Here is a 22,390-nt window from a genome sequence, read left to right as displayed (position 1 = left end):
GAGAAGCCAGGGACTTAAGAAAGAAGATGGGGATAGAATGTGATGGAAATTGCTTTCCACTCTGCACTCTGGAGGGAACAGAGGGCAAATAGGAAGCAGCAGTGATAGCAGGAAACTGGGAGCTTCTCTGGAATACAATTGGTTAGTTTGTGGAGTGTTGTCAGCAAGTGCACTTGGTGGGTGGAAGGAAGGGATGTGCTAGTCCAGGCCTCTGAAATCTGGGTGTCAGAATCATTGCCTTGTGGCCTCTATGACAAATGTCAGGTCTTAGTCTGGCTTCGGTTCGGTTCATAACTGGAAAATGACCACAGAGGAAGATGCTAGGAGACCAAGAAGAGAAAGGACATTTTTGTGAGTGCTGTTTGCATGTGGGGCAATGGATTTTAAGCTCTTGGGGAAGAGATTACAGGGCTTGGGAAGAGTGTATTTTCAGAACAGAGATGCAGAGGCAGTGACACAGCATGGGAAGGATTCCTGTGACCCCTCTGCCTTCCTGTTCACCAAAGAGAAGTGGTTGTCTTTTTGTTGCCTCTGCAGCAATACGAGGTGGAGTCTGAGGGGAACTGAGACTCACAGATGTAAAGGAGCGTTATATTTTTGGAAGGTGAGCTGCAGCCATTGAAACTGCTGGCTGTTGTAAAATAAATCACAGCCTCCCACATTTTGCTTAATAACAGCAGGCTTTTCACTGCAGAGCATTATAATGGAGTCTGAACGAATTCCAGGCAGGTTTGGGAAATCAAGAGTAACTCTCTTGATTGAATGGTTTTGTGGGCTCTTGAGGACATTGTCATCCATTAAAGAACATTTAAAAAATTACTCTTGAAAGAACAAAGAAAATGTCTCGGGTGATAAATGAAAAAGATTTGAAGTAAAATAAGGAAAAGCTTGAGGGAAGAATCTCTTTAAAATTTTACCAGATTCCCTCACTATGATCAAAAGGGTAAAATAAGAGTTTAGCCTGCAACTTCATGGGGACAAATTTTTAAAGAGAGAATTTTGAAACCTGAACTCCTGTTTGTTTGCCAAGGCACCCGCTGAAAGGAAGGGCCACAAGGCTTGGGTCAGACTTGAGTGTTGAATCCCAGAACGCTAGTTCTAGGTTTCCTCCGAAGGAAGACAGCACTCCCCACCCCCTCCCTTTGCCCTAGGAGTTGAATACTTTATGCAGTGATCACGAGTTTTCCAGGAAAAATGTTGGGGTCAGGTAAAGAATCAAGCCCCATCACCAATAACCCCAGAGCGCCGCCGCCCCCCACCCGGCCCGCGTTTGTTTCCTCCGAAGGTGGAGCCTCCGCCCAGACGCCCTGCTCAGCTGAGGCCTTCCGTTTATTTTTCTCATTGCGCTTGGAAATCTTTTCCTGGGGAGCTGATAGCCGGAGTCCTAGGGACAACTGCTTTTCCCACAATAATCTCCTTACGAGACCGTTAAGCAGTCGAGGGACCTTGGAGGCTGGATGAACTGGACGGTGGGGGCAGGGAGAAAGGGAGTGGCCGTGTCCGCGTGGTCTGCTGGGATCCGGTGGGTCCAGAGTGCAGGAGTTGGGGCTGGAGTGGCTGGAGAGAGCGAGCAGTGCGGGCCGCCGGCTACCTCGGTGCGGAATCGGACGGGGACCAGCTGAGCACGACCCCCCTCCCCTCTGCTTCCTCTTCCCTCCCCCTGGAGCAGCCGCGGCGGCAGAGGCTACAGGAAGCGAAGCCAAGCTGAGCGACTCCGCGGCGAGCGGAGGAGCTGGGATATGGGGAGTCAGCGGGGCGGCGGGGCCAGGAGCCCTCCGGAGGGCCTACCGGGGGAGCGGCCGCCGGCGTTTGCTAGCGCGTGAGCCGTGGGGAGCGGGCGCCTGGCCGCAGGAGCGGAGGCGGAGGCGGGGCCCGGGCGTGGAGCGCGGCTGGGGAAGCTGCTGCCTCCGGCCCTGCCCGGCTGCCTCCGCCGCGGCCAGTGGCTATGGAGCTGGCGTGCAGCAGACCTGGGGCGACAGAGCACACACGACCACGGCAGCCCATGCCCTGGCTGCTGCTGCGGTCTCTCCCGCTGCTGCTGCTGTTGCTGCCGGGCCCAGCGGCCTCCCAGCTGCGATACTCAGTGCCGGAGGAGCAGGCACCCGGCGCGCTCGTGGGCAACGTGGCTAGAGCGCTGGGGCTGGAGCTACGGCGCTTGGGGCCAGGCTGCCTGCGCATTAACCATCTGGGTTCGCCCAGCCCGCGCTATCTGGAGCTGGACCTGACAAGCGGAGCGCTCTTCGTTAACGAGCGCATTGACCGGGAGGCGCTGTGTGAGCAGCGGCCTCGCTGCCTGCTCAGCTTGGAAGTGCTGGCGCACAGCCCCGTGGCGGTGAGCGCCGTGGAGGTGGAGGTACTGGACATCAATGACAACTCGCCGCGCTTCCCGCGGTCTGATTACCAGCTTCAGGTAAGCGAATCGGTGGCGCCTGGAGCGCGCTTTCACATAGAGAGCGCGCAGGACCCCGACGTGGGCGCCAACTCGGTGCAGACCTACGAGCTCAGCCCCAGCGAGCACTTCGAACTGGACCTGAAACCATTTCAGGAGAACAGTAAGGTGCTGGAGCTGGTGCTGCGCAAGGGCCTAGACCGAGAGCAGGCAGTCTGGCACCACCTGGTTCTCACAGCCGTGGACGGCGGCAGCCCAGCCCGCTCCGGCACAGCTCAGATCTCCGTGCGCGTCCTGGACACTAACGACAATTCTCCTTCTTTCGACCAGTCCACATACCGCGTCCAGCTTCGGGAGGACGCGCCGCCAGGCACATTGGTGGTGAAGCTGAATGCCTCAGACCCGGATGAGGGCTCCAACGGAGAGCTCAGGTATTCCTTGAGCAGCTACACGTCGGACAGGGAGAGGCAGCTCTTCAGCATCGATGCCAGCACAGGGGAAGTGCGGGTAAGTGGAGCGCTGGATTATGAGGAGGCCTCTTCTTATCAGATCTATGTACAAGCGACTGACAGGGGTCCAGTGCCCATGGTGGGTCACTGCAAGGTGCTGGTGGACATCGTGGATGTGAATGATAATGCACCAGAAGTGGTACTCACAGACCTGTATAGCCCAGTGCCTGAGGATGCTGCACTCAACACCGTGGTGGCCCTTCTCAGTGTCAATGATCAAGACTCAGGCCCCAACCGGAAAGTGAGCTTGGGCTTGGAGGCCACACTGCCTTTCCGGCTGAACGGTTTTGGAAACTCCTACACACTGGTAGTGAGTGGCGCGCTGGACAGGGAGAGGGTGGCTGCCTATAACATCACAGTGACAGCCACTGATGGGGGAGTGCCACAGCTCACGTCCCAGCGGACACTGCAGGTTGAGATCTCTGACATCAATGACAACCCACCAAGCTTCCTGAAGGACTCTTACTCCATCTATGTCCAGGAGAACAATCTGCCAGGGGTGTTGCTCTGCGCTGTGCAAGCCACAGACCCAGATGAAAAGGAGAACGCAGAGGTGACCTACTCCCTCCTGGAGAGGGAGATTCAAGGGCTGCCAGTCACCTCCTATGTCTCCATTGACCCTACCAGTGGCAGCCTTTATGCTGTCACCTCCTTTGACTATGAGAAGTTTCGGGAGTTCTTGGTGACTGTGGAGGCCCAGGACAAGGGGAGCCCACCACTGAGCAGCACTGTGACCGCCAACGTGTATGTGGTAGACATGAATGACCATGCCCCTTACATCCTCTACCCTACCTCAACCAATTCATCAACAGCCATTGAGATGGTGCCTCGGACTGCCCCTGCTGGCTACCTGGTCACCAAAGTCATAGCCATGGACTCAGACTCTGGGCAAAACGCTTGGCTCTTTTACCATCTGGCCCAGACTTCTGACCTGGACCTCTTTAAAGTAGAACTACACACAGGAGAAATTAGGACTACCAGGAAGATGGGAGATGAGAGTGGAACCACTTTCAACCTGACCGTGCTGGTCCGAGACAATGGAGAGCCATCACTGTCAGCCTCTGTGTCCATTACAGTAGCTGTGGTGGATAGAGTTTCCAGAATCCTCCCTGATACTCAGAGACACGTTCGGAGTCCTCGGACATACTCTGAAATTACACTTTATCTAATAATAGCATTAAGCACAGTATCTTTTATATTTCTTTTGACAATCATTGTTTTGAGCATCATCAAGTGCTATCGCTACACTGCCTACGGCACTGCTTGCTGCGGAGGCTTCTGTGGAGTGAGGGAGCGGTGCCGCGCAGACCTGTACAAACAGGCCAATAACAATATTGATGCCAGGATACCGCATGGCCTCAAAGTGCAGCCTCACTTCATTGAAGTGCGAGGGAACGGCTCCCTCACCAAGACCTATTGCTACAAGGCCTGTCTGACAGCAGGCTCAGGGAGTGACACTTTCATGTTTTACAACACAGGGGCGCAGACAGGACCTGGGCCTGGGGGAGCCCAAGCAGCAGCAAGTGACAGCAGGCACCTCACAGGTGGACAAAGTGGACAGAGTGCTGGGAACCTGATTATTCTAAAAAATGAGGCTGTTTCTCAAAATGAGGTGAGATAGTAGTCAGGGGGGTTTCCACAAAGTCATGAATTTTCACCCCCCCTTCCATATCATGTGCATGGCTTTAAAGGTTATTTCCCATGACAGGGGTTATCTGGCAAACTGAGTATATATAGTACGTGTGCTCTGATTGTAATCTGCTGTGCTTCCTCTCTGCAAAAGTGGTACTAGAGAATTGTTTTTACTTTCCATTTTCTTTTCAGATATATGAAGCTTTGACCTTAACATTGTGTGAGAAATGAGGATTAGCCTTAAATATTTGATATTAAATTCAGCTCTGTTGAGAAATAGTATAGGTTTGAGAATAAAACAATGCTATAGGGCATAACATTGAGATTCAAGGAGAAATGGCCTCTGCTATGTTACACACAGGGAAAGTTCTCCTCTGAAATGCTGTAGGAGTGTTGTTTTATAAAAAGCTCTGAAACCTCTAGGGGCTGTGGTGGTCACCTCTGTGCATGGTCCCTGTTTATGCCTTGAATTATCTACAGTGAAAATTATCCAGTTAATATTTCTAGTAATTGCACTGAACTCATGTGATAGAATATTCCAGAAATTCATGGCAGAGGTGATAAAGCCAAAGAACATGGACCTCACCCCGAAGCCCAAGTTTGCTTTGGGTGTTTGATGTGGTAACTCTTCAGCAGGGACCGTCAGAGGAAATGAATGGTGGTAAGCAGAGAGACAAAGAACCAATTTTTGTCTGGTCGGCCCAGGGAGATAACAGAATGAGTGGATTAGGGATGTGGGATTATGCTGAAGACCAGAACAAGCTGGGACTGGGGAGAAAGAGAAGGGGGAAAGAACTGTCCTGCTAGTCACTTCCCTGGCACAGTGTGAATTCATTATAAGAGGATTTCCCTGCATTTAGTTTAAATGCAAACTATATCTTTTCATTCCCTGTTGATAATTCCTAAGGTTCTGATGAGATGTGAAGTAGCCTTTTCAAGCCCCTCAAGTGTTTAAGTTATATGGCAATACGTCAGCATGTTCCATAGCACATGTTCATTTTCTGGGTCTGAAGTTTAGTTTGCAATAGCTACAAAAGCCTTGGAAAGTGGATGGCTTACTGTATGTGAAAAGACAGGTGTTAGTGAATACACTAGTTTTAAGGGGGCATAGGGCCAGCTTGCTCATGATTATGAAGAATGTTTATAAATTATTGGACAGTGCATGAATGTGTAGATGTGTTTGTATAGTGTGTTTGTCTCCATAAGCATGCTTGAAATCATAGGGACATCTGCTTTGTGGTACTTTAAACTTGGATTTCAGAAACCAAAATTTGTCCCATAAATAATGATGAATTGTTATCTTTTTACACAACTACTTTGTAGCTAGAACTTTCAGAGCTACTATACACTGAGTTAGTAGTAATCGTCCCTCCTGTATTTTAGCAATGCATTTTTCATTGCCATATTGCTGTCTTTTATTAATGTTCACAGTCTCAGATCCTAAATTCATGATAACCTTGAGGAAAGTAATGCATATGCACAGGGAAAAAAACCCGGAGATGGATTGAGAGAATTGCCCATGTATATTGTAGGCAGACTTATCAGAAGGGACTGATGTTAGTCAATGCTGAGCAGCCACGGGAGGTGGATTGGAGATTAAGAAAAACAAGGAGGAAAATCAAGGAACTTCTAGAATTCTTTAGATCACAGCTTTTGGAAGCATGTCAAAGGGATTAGCTTTAAATATGGATGCTGTAAGACATTTGCTTAACAAATTGCCATGAAGCCCCTTGGGCCTGGGGTGGGCCACAAATGGCCAAGAGGGGTAAGAGCAGGCCAGGCATGCTTGCCACCAGCTGTGAGCCAGAAGCTCAGGGGGATGACATGCTTACCCTCCCTCTCCAGGCTCAAAGCTTGGGGCACTTCCATAAAGGAACTGTTTGTTTTACTCTGACCTGTGTGTTAATATGTGCTGTGGTGCACAAACCTTTAATCTAGGGAGCAGAGTCTATGAGAAAAGTGCTTCCTTTTGTGGGATTTTGCCAGGAAAGTACATGATTTAATAAAGGCAAATTTCTGCCAGACACTTCTGGAAATCCAGCGAAGGGCCCTGAGATCTACAGCTCCTGAAATTGTTGCAGTGAGGGGGAGAGGCTGTCACACTGTTATAGCATGGCAGAAATGGGAACAAACGTCATTCAGCTCTGAAAGTCGTCACTACTAGATCAACCTGATCAACTCGCCTGTTAGTTTTTCTCTTTTCCACGCCTAGTTACTGCAGATGCAGGAGAGTCCTGGAGGCAGTGAGTGCCGTGTGCCCCCATTAAAATGAAATGGGGGTTGGAGAGGATGAGCAAGGGAATTTGCCCTCCCTGACTACCCTGCTGTATGAAAATGTTCTGCTCTGCAATATATGTATGGTTTCATTATCCGTAAGTCATGTTAAGTAAACATGTATCACTATCTAACGTGGGGAAGCAAGCTCAGAGAGGCTAAATGACGTTCATAGTCACCCTGCTAGTGGTGTTTTAACTGATGCCTGTTTGCCCCCAAAGACTGTGCTTTTTGAAATGGCATGAGTGGACAAAAATCTGTGTTTATACTTCTTTTGATATGGGATATGCAGGCATTTATGTTGCCAACGATTCTTCTAGTAGTATAAATTAACTGCTTTTGGAAAAAGAGTGATTCCTTGCCTAGAAGTAGGTCACAAATAGGTAGATCAATGAGTAAAAATGTTACTACCAAGCTACTACATTTTTGCTTATTTGTTTTACAATTGGCATAGCTTGTGAAGATCTTTTATCTCTGTTCTTTCTCTGATTCCTGTCTTGTTGCTTTTTAAACATCAGCATTTAACACCAGACCTTAATCTGCTGGTGAATTTTATCCCCGGTGAGCCACTCGTGCAATGAGGTCTTTGAAGTAGTTGTTTGGCAATAGGGCAGAATATCTCTTTGGAGATTCTGAAAACTTATTGGCACCGCTTTCAGAGTCTCCAAGAAAAGGAATCAAATCTTAAGGTGAATTCTGTGCATTGGTGGTCCTGTCACTACTGCTGAGTCACTTGGATTGTTCTGGGCAGTTTTATCCAGCTGTGCCTCAGTGGGACCAGTTGGTATGAGACGTGGAAGTCCCAAAAGACTACCAGAAGTGAGTCGTTTTGCATTCACTTTCACTTATTCTGAAATTTAGCAGTCATCAAATCTTTAGTTATTTCTGCCATGTGTGCACATATTTACCCTAATTCCAGGTGCACTGACCGGAAAGGGTTAACACTCCTGTTTAAGTGGCACCTAATTTATTTCCCCCAGGACTGACTTTTCTCTCTGGTGACTCTGTCCTGGATCAGAATTTACACTGAGTGTAAAGTGCTCTGGTGGCAAATTTATAAAAAGTGCACATTGATCAGAATAGTCAAAGAAATTGTACCTGTGAACTTCCAGTCCAGTGTATGGCTGGGGCTGTTTGGTTTGCCATTTCCATATTGATTATGGGGTTCTTCTTCTGAGAAAAGTTTTATTTTTTAAACTTTTTAAATTTTATTGTGCTGTTACAGTTGTCTCAGTTTTTCCCACGTTCCTCTCCACTGACCTGCCCACTCCCCACTCCCACAGTCCATCCCCACCCTGTTGTCCATGTCCTTGGGTCATTTGTACATGTTCCCTGACTAGACCCTTCCCCTTCTTTGGTCTGATAATATGATAATTTCTTCTAATTACCTCCTTCCTCCCTTTTCTGCTGATCTGCTGAGCCAGATGGAATTATGGGCCAGTTCTTCTCTGTCTCTTCATCTTGTACATATTCTAACTGATAAAGAAATCTATTTATTGTAGCTTGAATGTCATTGGCCTACCCTTTCCTCTGACCCAGGAGTGAGCAGTCATATGGGCATCTGGTCTACCTCAGAACACTCTGCAGGGACACAGTCTGGCATATTATAAATTGTCTACTGGCATGCTGTCAGAATAGCAGAGTCAGTTCTGGATACTTGCCTTGGTTGGCCACCAATTTTTGCTCTCAGTGGGAGGTCAGGATGATACCAGTTTATAAATGTTTGAGGAAAAGTTGTCATCACCAAGCCTGGAGGTTTATCTGAATTTGATGGGGATTTACAGGTGTCTTTGAATGTGACTTTTGTAGGACTTCACCTGGCTCCGTGTCCCTGTGCATATTATAGTGTGAATATAAATTTAGCTTATTCATATAATATTTTGAGCATTGTAACCTTCAATCACGATTTCAAAAATAAAGCCAAGAGAATTTCTTAGAGTTTTAAATCTGCTAGCCTACATAGTATTCATTGTTCTTCCGAGAATTTGTACTTAAGAGATTCAAAGAAATGTCTGACATTGCAAAAGTGAAGAGAAATGTTAGTTCCTTGGCACTTAAGCAACATCAGTTCCATTCTGGCCTTGCAGGGTTGGAACTCTGGGCTTCATGGAAGTGAAATTGTGAGTGAGAGAGTAAGTGCTGTGTTAGCAGGCTGTGTGTCCAGAATTAAGCAAACCTAGCATTTTTTGTTGTACTGAGACCCATGAGGTATGTTTTAAAGTCATGTTTATTTTACCTTTCTTATCTGTGGATTAGGGGTTGTGAATGACTTCAGAGGCTAGTATTTAACCTAGAATTCTCAATTTGCTTTACTAGAAAACTAATACATAGTTATATGTATTAACTAATACATACTGAAAGTAACATAACAATGATTACTTTAAATGTTATATTCCTTTTTGCCTTAGTATCCGACAGTCTGCATGCTCATTTTCTATTGCTTTGTGGGAAATCGCCACCAACTAGTGATTAAAAACAACAGTCGTTTATTATCTCAGGGTCCTGCACAATGTGACTGGATTTGCTGCTTAGGTTTTCACAAGGCTGAAATCAACATGGCAGCTGGGCTGAGTTTTGTTCCTAGAGCTTTGGGGCATAGAATTTGCCTTTAAGCTCCTCCAAGTTGTTGGCAGAATTCACTTGCTTGTGGTGGAGATCCCCATTTTTTTTACTGTTGGCTGGTGGTCACCCTCAGCTCTTAGAGGTTGCTCTCCGGCCCCTGCCCCATGGCCCCTGACGTCTTCGGAGCTAACAATGGAGCATCTTCCCTCATACGGAATCCCTCTCACGCTTCAATCTCACTGATATCTGTCGCTGATCTATAGACCTAGATTTAAAAGGCTCCTGTGACTAGGTTGGGCCCTCTTGGATGATCTCCTTTTCTTAAGCCAACTGTGCCATGTACCATACCTAATCACACAGTAAGATCCATCACACACAGGCTTGGAGATTATTCAGGGCATGCACACCAGGGTGTGTGGATCTTAGGGGCCATCTCAGGATTCTGCCAAACATAGTTTATATCAGTGTTCACAGAATATCACTGCGAAAAACCTACAGTGGATGCATCCTTAATAGAGTCCTATTAGGAAGGAAAATGAGATGCTCCATCTAGTCTCATGTCCCAGAGGGCCATTTATTGAGAGCGTCAACATGGCTTTCCATGATAAGAAGATAACATTTTATTTTCTGAGTGGTTCTGTGAGTTTATGAATGACATTGGGTATTTTTAACCTATTTTATTTTAAATCTGTCTTGGAAGAGGTGATTGACCTTTCTGTAAGCTCAAATATGCTATGGTATTATAATAAAAATACCACAACAGGATAAGATAAATCTTTGCCATAATTGATAGAAACTTAAATAGGTTCTTGTTCCTCAATTAAACTATATCACCCCTATGGACTGCCTAATTGGGTTTCTCCACATCTGGAATATTGTGCCCATTATTCTACTAAAAAGGACTAAGCTTTGGAACAACAATAACATACTGGGGCTTTTCACCAACAGAAATTAAGCAAGTTCTGGGATGTACCACCCAAGTATTAGAGAATTAAATAGTCACAGTTAGTTCAAGGCCTTAATATATGTCTTCATTGTGTCCAGTGTATCAGAAGTCAACCTTTCAACTTGAACTTTCCCAAGTTTAACCAAATTTGGATGAAACCCATGTATATTTTATTACTTTTAATTTTGTACCCTTTTAATATAAAGCAATATGTGGGAAACTCAAAAGTAAAAAGGAGGAAAAAAGAAAAATATCTATCATTTCATGTAAATGTATTTAAAACATAGACTTTTATGTTGAGGAGACCTGAGCATGACTATTAACCAAACCCACCAATTAGGCAAGTAACTTAATCTCTTTAGAGCTCATATTTCTCATTTTTGTCATTTTAGTGCAGTAATGTTGCCCTTGCTTGATAGTTCATTTATTCAAAAATATTTTTAAAAGCCTGAAAATACCTGAACCCTACTAGGCTCTGAGGACATAGCTATGTATTATGAATACCTCAGGATATTCATGTTTTTTTTTAATAAAACAGATATAATCCTTTATATAGAATGGAAAAAATACAATAAAGAATAAACTATTTTTTAAAAAAAAAGCATAAGATAAATGCAATGACATGTATAAAGTGCTTAGCCCATTGCGTACGTAGTATTGTGTGGATCCTTAAAAACATTAATTACTTCCTTTCTAATCTTTTGCCTGCCTGATCTTACTGACCATCATGACTATGATTCTGGCAAATGAATCTCAGAAGCATCTTGTTGCTGATGGACTAGTCTAGAAATTAGCAGCATGACAAATTAAATGTTGCTGAGGAAGGGAGTTTGTGTAATGAGCTGAATTTCCTGGTCAGTCCTGTTGGAACTTTGCCTTTCATCAAAATGAGGTTGGTGATTTCATTCCAAGGATCAAGTTGCGACAGTTTTCATCATGAATGTTCCCCAATCATTGAGAAATCGGTAGCATTGACTCAACAGATATCAAAGTCTTTCCTGACGGAAGGTTCTCAGAGCTGACAGGCTGACGCTCACACTGCTGACAGTGTGGTGAAAGATAATGATGATCTGATTAATAAAAAGTACTTCAGCTGTATTTTCAGGTTTGCAGAAGGATTTGCAAATATTTTCTCTTCCATTCTCTCTACCACCACTGGTAGAAAATGGCATCCCCTTCCTTTGGTCTGTACATGGTTTTCAGCTACTTTATAGGGACAATCTAGAGCATTTTGTGAACTTGAAAAACAAACAAAGATGAAGCAGCTTGCATATTCATATCTTGCCAATAGAGTGAAAGGGGCCAGGGACGGCAGTTAGGGTATGGTGGCATTTGAAGTATTCTAGAGCTGGAGCTTTTTCTGGGCCTTGACTTGGGCTGAGTCCTTGAATACCATTTAGCCATCCCAAAGGCTGTCTGGAGTTGAGCTGCTGATTGCTGCTTCTCTAGATGTTGTAAAGAAGTGTGTTTATGAAACATTGTGCCTCCCATGAATGAACTATACGAACGAGAATGATTGACATTTGGAAATAGTTTATTGGTATTACTGTGGCTTTGTGTCTACCAAATGTGATCATTGTAATCCAGAGAAAAATGTAGAATACAGCTTCTGTCTCTCATCTTTTCACTCAAATAGGCCTCAGGATTTAGTGACAAGACCACTTTAACCTCTGCCCATGATAACCCATTGAGAAGCACATCTATTACAGGCTTTTCATATAAACCTAATTGATACAATATAGAGATGGTCATTGATTTGTGTCCCCATTGATTCCTGAATAGCTTCAGCTTAGCACCTAATCCACTGAACAGTATTCAGGAGCCCCTATTTTCCTCTCTGTCCCCTCAACTTTGGACTCACGGTCTATAGACACAGGGCAACAGATCTTTCCAACACATCGGTGGTGCAGAATGAGTCAGCTTCTTCTTGGATGTCAGCTACTCCTTGTGACACAATTAGAGCTTAGTGAACAGTATTTGAGTGAGGAGGCAAAGCACACAGAGGAACAGGGAGCAAGTACAGTTTTACAAAAAGGGTTATGTAGCAAAGCAAGGTCAAGTTCCACCATGGTTTTCCTCTTCCTAGCATTCCTCTTCAGTCAGCAGAAGAGGCGGTTATCAGTTGCCGGTGTTACGACTGGGCACATCCGTCCTGGGTCAGACTTGCTGCAGTCTGCAAAGCCAGCAGTGGGTTGTAGTGCTCTGCAGTCCAGCCAGACCAGCAGAACTTATGCAGTCATGTGCCCTGTTACAGCTGGAAAACCAAATTGGGGATGTTGCTTTAATGGAGCATTTGAGGACAGAAACAAGAGCTTTTCCTGTCTCAAAACAAATTGCCTGTCCCTAGTGCTGCCTTAAGAACACAGACCTGTTCTGGGCAAGGTGAAGCCAAAGCTGGTCCTTGTGGCATTATTAAATCTGGTTTCCCATGCTATTTAGCCTGTGTGAGGACCCTGATGGGCTAATTTAACTTCCTCTTGAAGTGCTGTATATATGGGTATCATCTTAGAGTTGCACATGAAATGGCTCCTTCAGTGCTTGTTTTAGATGCATGGAGATATTTAAGAAATAACTAACCAGCGAACATCATTACTGGGAGACCATTGTTTGGCCATATTAACAAAAACTCCCTTTGTGATTTTGCAGCCACGGCAGCCCAACCCTGACTGGCGTTACTCTGCCTCCCTGAGAGCAGGAATGCACAGGTATGTATTTTTCTCCTTCCTTCCCTCCGAAGTAACTTGAACTTTGTAAGGCTCAGATAAATTACGTCTCCATAGACCGGAAGCAGCTGTCAAAACTGAGAAGCTTTAGACACTTTGCCAGGGGAATGTAATTATTTTTGTCTGTGTCTATTCCTTGAAACATTGGAAGTGGTCAGTGCCAGATGCCTCTCAAGTGCTGGCAAATAAGTCTCCTGTAAAGTCATAGAGGCTGGCTGCTGTGTGCTTGTTCTCATCAGAGTTTCTATAAGGAAGAAATTCCAACTTCCTTTATCCCTTCTCCGTCTCTACTTTCTGGCCCCCCTGCCTGCCTCCTCTCGCTTCCTTAAAGCTTGTAATTAACACTGACACTTTTGGACTTGAGTTCCTTGTGTAATGTGTATGTACATGTCGTCCACCTTGATTTTCTGTTGCTCATTGACTGTTATAGCCTATCACCCACAGTAATTGATAATTATTCTTGTTCATGTTCACCCCTATTAGAGTCTTTTTATCTTTGCCATCTCATTGCTATCCTATGGCCATCAATGTCATGGGCTTTTCGGTGGATGAGCCATGTAAAGGCCCTTTATTAAATATCTGGAGACCAAATCTAGCTTACTTTAAATTAATCTGGAGTAATAGTATTACTCAGAGAGTCAGATGAAATGTAATTTTGCTTTCTCTACTTTGTCTCCTTGACAGTAATTGATTAACAGCCATTATTCCCAGAGCTGATCTAGTGTCCATACCATGGGGCCACATCAAAGATTCATTATCTGTGAGTCTTTGGAAACCAGATGGGGGTGGGGGGCAAGAAGCTAAGGATCACTACCACTGAAAGGATTTGGTTTTAAGGAAGTAGTAAACTTCAGGCTTAAGCCCCTCAAAGTATCTGGGCAAATCTTAGGTTGAGCTTCACCAAACCTAGGTCAATTTCTGAAGAGACAGCTTACAAAGTATGTGTTGACTTCATGAAAAATTAGTTTTTGCCCATTGAAATGCATTAAGTTAAAATTAACATATCCTTAAGCCTTACATTACAAATTGAGCAGAAATCATTACACTGTCTGCTATTTCTAAACGAGAAGCACACAGTGAAAAACTAAAGATCGGTAGGTAGTTGGCTAGATGAGATGTTACTTTGGAATCTGGGTCATAATTTTAGGTCTATTATAATAGTAGATATCAGGAGGATTTTTTAGGTTTGTTGGAGACCAGCTTATGCTTTAGACTGCATCTGGGCTATTGTGTTGGAGCTATGTGATACAAAAGGCATGGTTTACCATACCAACTCTGTCCCAGCTGAATTCATGCTTTGCTTGGAAAGTGCCAAAGTGATGAGATCCAGCTTAAAAGCCACATTTAACTTTAATTTAATTTAATTTAAATACTAAAACATGTCCCATCCTTACCCTGTTTTTAAATGAAAAAAAAAAGCCAAATGTGTTCCTAGTCAGGTTTCAATTAAGATAGGAGATTTAAGTAGAATGATAAAGAAAATAAAAACTAAAGCTAAATGTAATTTATTAGTGACAATGCAGTACATCAACCATGCGTCAGAGTTGTGAACTTAAATAATACTCATCTTTTTCACTCATGCGCTTGGCCTCTTGGCTCTTCCAACCTCAGGCATCGTGTTGCTGTTCCCTTGAAAATTCTGCTTTGAGCCGAGCCGTTTTTGGGGGAGTTACACGCGTACTTCAGAATGAATCTGATTGAACCCATCCAAGAATACCCAAAGGATATTAATATTTGGATAAAAGAGAAGATTCTAGGGTGTAGATAAAGGCAATAATAGCAATAGAACACAGCTTAATGATCGAATTTCCAAAGAATGAGAGAATATTCAATTACATGGATGGCCTTCCCCCACAATAGTTCAAGTTTGGCTCACGTAACCCCTTCAAATAGTAGTATAAGTTTCATTTTAGCAGCTTAATTTGCAAGACAAACCAATGTTTAGTTTAAAAGAGTCCTCTAATTTTGGTGAGGGTTTTCTTGGATGATATTTACCCTTAGAGTCCCATTCGTTCCTTCCTTCATTCATCCAGCAAACATTTGAGGGTCTCATATGTGCTGGCATCACATATACACAAATGACTATGACGTCCTCTCTACCCTTGAACAGTTCCTGTGCGTCTCTGCTAGCCTCTAATGAGCTCCCGGTTCATGACACACTCCCTGCCTTCTTTCATGCCGAACTGATCTCTTCTGAACTGGGAGCTGCGAGTGGTGGTGTTAAGTTTCCTCTAGTCCCTAGATGTAGGATGGGTCGTCTATGGGTAAAAGACACAGAGGAGTGAAACAGAATGTAAGATTAAGAATTAATTGGGTAGCCAAAATGGAATAATACTACAGTTATCAGCAAATAATTTTCATGTGTTTCCCTTTTTGCTTTAGACAATCCAAAAACAAGAGAACCAGCAAGAGAGGCTTGGAGCTTTTAGAACAGTCTCCCCTCATCTGTCTCAGCATTAAGATGTTAAAACAGCATTAGCCCTCTGATGGGTTTCCAGTTGGATTAAATGAATACCATGGCATTAATGAAAACCAAAATCGCCATAAAGATAAAAAATGTTTATTGCCTGAATAGAGCAGGCGGTAAGTCAGCAATGCTTTTGCAGTTTCCACAAGGTGACTGCTTGGCAGTAATTGCTTCTGCTCGAGCACGAGTAGAACGCGTTAGCTGCAGCCCTGCCTCCAGAGCTACAAGCACTTTCTGAGGGAGGAACGAGCTCTGGAAAGGCGTTCACGGTCTAACTGTTATTTGGGTCTATGTGTTTACTCAGCTCTGTGCACCTGGAGGAGGCTGGCATTCTACGGGCTGGTCCGGGAGGGCCTGATCAACAGTGGCCAACTGTATCCAGTGCAACACCAGGTAAAGACCCAGGGTCTCTGCCTTCTTGCATGGGTTCTGGAAAGTGATCGGACGACCTGTTTTTGTAAGACCAAGGATGTTAATAGCTCTCTGTTTACTTTTTCTTCTTTTCCTTACATGTATGACTTCCTTACATATATGATTATTTTGATTTTCTACTTTGTGTCCTTTAAGAGTTGAAAACATAACATAAGGTGTGTGGGGGTGTAATCTTCTAAAATAACTAAGTAACTCTCAGATGCTTAGGTTCTCGGAGGTTCAGAGAGATTTGGTAGCCTCATGTGCAGAGATAACACTAAGTGAAGATCTTTCTGTGGAAGTCAATGGAAACCTACACAAAATAGGGAGCAAGAGGGAGATGATGGACAGACAGACAGGTGGAATGGGGTTCTCATGGAAGTGGAAAGTTATCCGAACCAAGGCACCACTCCCTTGGACTGAAAGTCAAAGTCAGATCTGCTTCTTTCCTTACAACTGCATCATTCTGTAGCCTGACCTTCACCACCTTAACGTGCATGTTGCCAAACATGATGTGACAGTTTCTTAGTTCAGAGGACCACGGAGACCAGTGCCTAATTCAAACTTTCAGGCAAAAGAATACACCAGGTTAAATCAAGAACCCAATGGCTGACTGGGCAAGTGTAGGAAAATCACTTCAAGTCATATTTCCTTAGTTGCCTCTTTCTTACTCAATCACTAAAGCAGTGTCATAGAATAAAAATATGTCTTTGGAGGCTCATCCCTATGGAGTTTTCAGAAAGGGAGGATTATGGAGATGGCAAATGGTGTCTACCATAATCTTCTATGAATACAACATGATGATGATGATAATGGTTAATGAATTATTGAGCCATAATATACCCAGACTCTGTGCCAAGCGCATTACATATGTGATTTCATTTATTTGTCACGACAGTCTTGCAAAAGATTTAGCATATCTATTTTGCACATGAGAAACTAGAGACACAGAGAGGTAAAGAAACATACCCAGGTTCATGGGGCAGAAGTAGGGTTCAAACCCAAGTGTGTCTTGCTTCAAAGCCAAGTGTATCTAGCACTTATATTCAGAGCATGGCTGGCTTGCAAGAATTCATCCAAATTTAAGTACATACCCACATATATAACAGATGACATAAGTTTGTGTGTAAAAAGTACTTTCCAAAAATAATCAGGTGCCTTTCAAGTGTTTGGGGTGTCCAAGTAACATGTGCAGTTAAGAGCCCGTTTTTGCTGGCAACTCTAAGGGCTTTCATTGATTCTAATCAGCCAGCATCTGCTATTTATGAATGTTGCATAATTCAACTAAAAGTCACATTTGTCAAAAAAAAACAAATGCACAAGTTAAAGCCATTCATTAGAGAGCTAATATTGCCAGATGGCAAGGGGAAGAACATTCATTGACAAATTTGCAGCTCCGGTGCCAGTGATGGAGTGAAGAGGTGACGGGAGAGTAGGTGGGTTTAGACTGCCGAGTACTGCAGGATGGGGAGGCATCTGGGAAGGTGAGAACACCCAGTCAAAGCAGCCACGTGAAGTCATGCCCTGCTATCTTCACGGCAGGGTTTTTCTTGTTCCCATAGAGGGTTCGTAGGTCAGTCTTGTGAACGAAGAACTAACTTTGAATACATTCTCCTTTTCATTGATGGCGCTGGTTGGTGTATATTCCTAGGCAAATGTGAAATAGGTACTGTCTACTGACTATTTCATTTGCATGTGGCCCAGGTCTCTCCTTCAGATTCAAAAGAATGCTAGGAGCCCATCTTCTTGACAGAAGATAGGCAAGGAGTTTCCATTGCTCCCCTGCCCTGCTGCCCCAGTCCCCATGTACAATCCCTTTTCTCCAGGACTGTGCCTGGCTGCTGACTCCTGAGTCACAGTCCTCATGGGCAGAGCTGGACAGAGCTTCCATCTTCCAGTCACTCCATGGGTGACCAAACCACACTTTTCAGCATACCTCGATACCAATGATACGGAGTTAAAGAAATCTTCCTCTGCCTTCTGCTCTGTCCTTTGGTAATTTCAGGTTTTAGGTCTCAAAATATGTTCTGCATTGTTTGGAGGAAATATGGTATAAAGGTTAAGATTATGATATGGTATCAGATCTGAACTGAATCACAATTCCAAGCTTACTAGCTGGGTGAGCACAAGCAAATTGCTTCATTTCATATTTTCTTAATTATACTGCCTGTAAATTGGATTTAATCATAACACCTATCATATCAAGTTGCCATGGTAACTAAAGAAGCAAAAGCTGAATATAGTGCTTGATATACAATGTTAATAGATGTCTAATCTTTTTACGCCTTTTTTTTCTGGGATACTTCTGTGCAATCTGTGATGTGGCTGGACTTGCTTCATCACCTGGTGGCTGGAATGCAGTAGTTCTCATCTGCAGGCCCAGAGACAGGCCCTCTAGGCCTTTCTGAGTCAGCCTGACTTCTGTCCCTCCCAGTCACCCTCCGGACATCCTCTTGGGGATGAAATAAGGAGGATTTATTGGTTCTGCCCAAAGAAAAGGAAAACGCTTCAAAAAACTTGGTTGTTTCTAGTAGAGCCTGCCTTTCATCGATTCTGTTGTCCTTTAGTGCTTCGTGATGAGGGTGCAGTTGCTTCCCAAAGGCTTCCCTCTGGAGCCCAAGTCCCCACCCACTTGCGTCTGAGACCGCATGAACCGGCACCTTCTCATACCAGCTCCCACAGCCGAGGCAGTCATGGGCAGAGAGGGAGAGACGCCTGCTGTGCCGTGATCCTCAGTCACCTGTGTTCCGCTGTTGGTTTTCCTCCACTGATGAATTCTCTTGCTTTGTCACTGAACTGTTCATTTATTTTTCACAGTCCACAAAAGCCTAGGATTGGATGCCCTGCTCTAAAGGGATCAACGGGAACATCACCACGTGATGTGTCCTGCAAGATAAACAAGTGGGACGTTAAATCTGTTAATCCTGGTCACCGGACCCTTTCTCCAGGCTCTCCGTGGGAGCAGGCCTGGACCCCGGGCCTCTCACTTCTTTTGCAGCTTACTGTGAGACTGAGCAGAGAAAGTAGATGAGCTAAATAGGGGGTGCAGGGCATCCAGTTAGGCCTCCCCTCTGGTGGAGGAATGTGTGTTGGGGAGAAGGGTGTTAAAGGGCCAGTCATTCACATTTAGAACTCTAATCTTCTCAGTGTGAATGCTCTGAAGAGGTTGTAATGAGTGCTCTCTTGTGACTGGTTCCTAGAGGGAATCCCAAGAGGTTATTAAAAAAGATTGCCTTTAAGGGAGCTGGTCTGGCTTCAGGGCGCCAGGCTGCTTTGCCATCTACCACTGGTTCATCCGGGCTCCTCTTTCTGCAGTTGATGGGATCCCAGGACTTACCCAAGGCAAGGGTAAATTATTTTTGGAATGGGAGCTGTTCACTGTTTTCAGAAGAGCTCTGGGAATTCCCAAACACACAACACTACCAAAGATAACTTTATAGCTTGTCAAGCAACACCCCAGGGGATCCAGGACTGAACAATGAAAGATTCATTAGGTAGGGGAGGCAACTAAGGCAGTGAGGGTTAGTTAGACAGCCCCAGTTTGGAGAGCGCCGAGGCTGTGGTTCTCGGAGGATGGTTCTCGGAGCAGCAGCACTGACACCACCTACAGAACCAGCAGTTCTCAGGGTGGGGCCCAGCCATCTGTTTTAACAAGCTCTCCATGAGATCCTCCTGATGGGCCCTAAAGTTTAATAACTGGTCTAGGGACTTGAGAGTAAATATTCTTGAGGTTGCCTTATACCTTTGGAGGCTCGGAATCCATGCAGGGAAGCATCAACTTATGATTCTTGCAAGAAGCAGGACGCTTTGTCCCATATCTGACAGAGAATCACAAGAGCTCAGGCTCTGGGTAAGCATAGCGCTCCTTTGGGTTCTAGCTCTGCTACTCGGCGGTGTTGTGTCCCCGGGACCATCGCTTCACTTTCTTTGATTCCCAGTTTCTTCTTCTGCAAAGTGGAGATAATAGCCCTGTCTACTTTATAGGGTTGTTGCAAGAATTAAATGAGGTAATACATACATATTACAGAGCCTGGTACATGGTAGCTGTTTCTGTGATTTTTCAAGATGTGAGTCTGTCTTTCAGCTTCGGAATGTAGGTCTGAGTTGTTTCTTTGGCAGGGCTGTCTTATACAGAAGAATTTTTTTTTAAGTGCCTGTCTTTTTGTGTCCTTGGGGGACGTTGTTGCCCTGGTTTGCCACATCTCTTTGCTCTGTGGAAAATGGACAGAGCTTCTGTGTCCTAGTTTTAAAGGAGGGTTCAGGCTCTTAATTGTCTTAGGAATTAGTACCCTTCTGACAAAACCAATTCCCTGTGGAGGCCCTCCACAGAGACTCCACCTCTGACTCTCCCCCAGAAAGAAGCCACGATCCCTAAGCATTTTGGAATCTGTTTAGGAGAACTGTCAACATGAATTATTCCACTTCGTGAGTGAGTCCAGCCTCGGGCCTTGTTTGAGAATTTAGAAATCACGCTCGCTGTTCTACTAACCCGCTCACCCTCAATTCCTGCTGTTGTCATGGCAATGGAGTCCTGGGAGGTGTGTGCAAATCCTTATTAGGAAAAGAAATGAGATCAGTGATCTGTGTGGGTGGGGCACTCCCCCTGTCACCATCCTCACACTCACCTTGCCTCTCACAGCGCAGCAGTGCCAGCTGGCCCCTGGGTCTCGAGCTAAGGAAGGTTGAGTCCTTTAAGATGCACTTTTACTTTGTGGGGTGCGGAGCTCATCACGTCTATTGGAGGTCTGTCTGTAGCTTACCGTGTGTATTCTAACCTGGCTTGGAGAGAGAGAAAGCGAGACAGTGTGGAGGGGGAATCAAAATCCTCTACCTGGGAGAAGCCATCCAGCTTGAGTCTGTGCCGCTTCATCCATCCGTCTATGACTTCGTTTACCTCCTTCTTAGAAGAACACCGCACCTTCTAGTTTTAATGGTCGTGGGGATAAACAACTAGAGTGAAGACTTTCTGGGTTTTCTGAAGGTAAACATTTCTGTTTAATAAATGGATTCTGAGATAGTTCTTCCTCTCTACCCTGTACTTCGTGCGCCTCCCTCATTTCTCCTACATCATCTCTTCCAGAATTGGTGGCCCTAGGCAGAATACAGTCAGGGCTGGGGCCACAACGCATGATACATCCATTTCTTCTCTAACAGTGGCCCAAAACAGAGATCACGTGCCTCCTGAGACTCCAGGCCCACGTGTCCTCAGAAGCATGCTACTGGACTGAGCAGAGAAGAGCAGTGGGAACTGTTCTCTTAGGCAGCAGTTCCCTTCAAGTCCCACAGATGCAGAGAGGCGGCTGGTGCAGGGTCAGGAAGCAGAGACTCACTGCAGCCCTTCGGCTGTCATTGATCCCTCTAAGGGACCACTGCAGCGGTACAGTCTGGCCCTGAAAACTGCATCATGAGAATCCACTGTCCAGTATGTTTTGGAAAAATAATGCACCTTATCCTTCTTTTTTTTAAAAAAAGAAAAAAAGTAGGGAATGGGGGCCTAGTCGATTGGGTGTCATCCCGCAAAGCGAAAGGTGGCCAGTTCGAGTTCGATCCACCGTCAGGGCACATGCCTGGGCTGCGGGTTCAGTCCCCTGGTTGTGGTGTGAGAGGCAACCAATGGATGTTTCTCAGGTCAACGTTTCTCTCCTTCTCCTTCTCTTTCTCCCTCCATTTCCCAAGGTACCCTTCCTTCTAGCCTACTCTACACGCCAAGCTTTGTAGCTGACTTTTTAAGCCTTTTATCAAAAGGGGAATTCAGGTTTCTCCAGGGGAGATCCTAGTGTCACAAAGGGTCAAGGAAGGGGGGTCACCAGCTCTGCCACCTGACTTAGCTGAAAGATGATAGGCTACCTGTGTGTTCGAAAGCTTTGTAGGGAAGGGGAGGAGGAGCATGGGGGTCTGCACTTCATTCTGTGGGAAAGATTGCCTGGATTGTTGGAATTGGTGGGCTTGGAGCTCTGTTCTGGGAGGTATGTGGTGGACAAGAAGGACCTACCTATGACCTGGGTCCAGGGCAGAGGAGGGGTGACAGCTTGTAATCCCTCTAAGCTTTGCAGCCGCAGCAGGCACTGCCCTCAGCCGCACTGACTCCAGTAAACTAGAAGGGAAAGCCTGTCCCCCCCAAAACAAGGATGTTTAATGACAAATATTTTCAGAGAAACTTAGCCCAGATTCCAAAAGAGCTTGAAAAGTTCACTTTCACAAAGGCAGTCAACTTTGCCGTTGAGAAGGTCACTGCCTAATCTGGAGAAACATATTCAGGCCAAGCACTGCTAGAAACTAAGGGCCTCAGGGGAAGGGTCACAGCAGAGAGCTCACTGCCTAGAAGCCTGTAAGTAAGCACGTGGATTGGAGAGGGGCCTCTCCCTGTCTCCGCACCGGGAGCTCGTTGCCCACAGTCAGAAAAAGGAGAGGAGCAAGGTTGGATGCCATTCTGCTCAAATTAGAGTGAGACCAAGAGCTTCCTCAGCAGCAGCCCTG

At 45.2% G+C, this 22,390-nt stretch overlaps 1 protein-coding gene across 8 annotated transcripts in view; it reads left to right on the top strand.

The window, feature by feature from the left end:
• Positions 1-22,390, top strand: part of LOC123812381 (protocadherin alpha-C2) — a 137,646-nt gene that overhangs the window by 95,482 nt on the left and 19,774 nt on the right. For 5 of the 8 annotated variants that reach the window (XM_045829065.1, XM_045829050.1, XM_045829056.1 and 2 more), the window contains exons 2-3: positions 12,959-13,017; positions 15,807-15,895. In XM_045829065.1, coding sequence (XP_045685021.1) covers positions 12,959-13,017; positions 15,807-15,895 — 148 coding nt within the window. Of the gene's footprint in view, positions 1-1,376; positions 4,511-12,958; positions 13,018-15,806; positions 15,896-22,390 lie in introns of those variants that run through there. The other 3 variants (XM_045829040.1, XM_045829021.1, XM_045829073.1) reach the window with 2 other exon arrangements.

Source organism: Phyllostomus hastatus, unplaced genomic scaffold, assembly GCF_019186645.2.
Source record: "Phyllostomus hastatus isolate PE091 unplaced genomic scaffold, TTU_PhHast_1.1 phas_contig_150, whole genome shotgun sequence".
NCBI classification, from domain to species: Eukaryota; Metazoa; Chordata; class Mammalia; order Chiroptera; family Phyllostomidae; genus Phyllostomus; species Phyllostomus hastatus.
The sequence above is the reverse complement of the archived record's forward strand: the minus strand, read 5'-3'. Positions and strand labels throughout refer to the sequence as shown.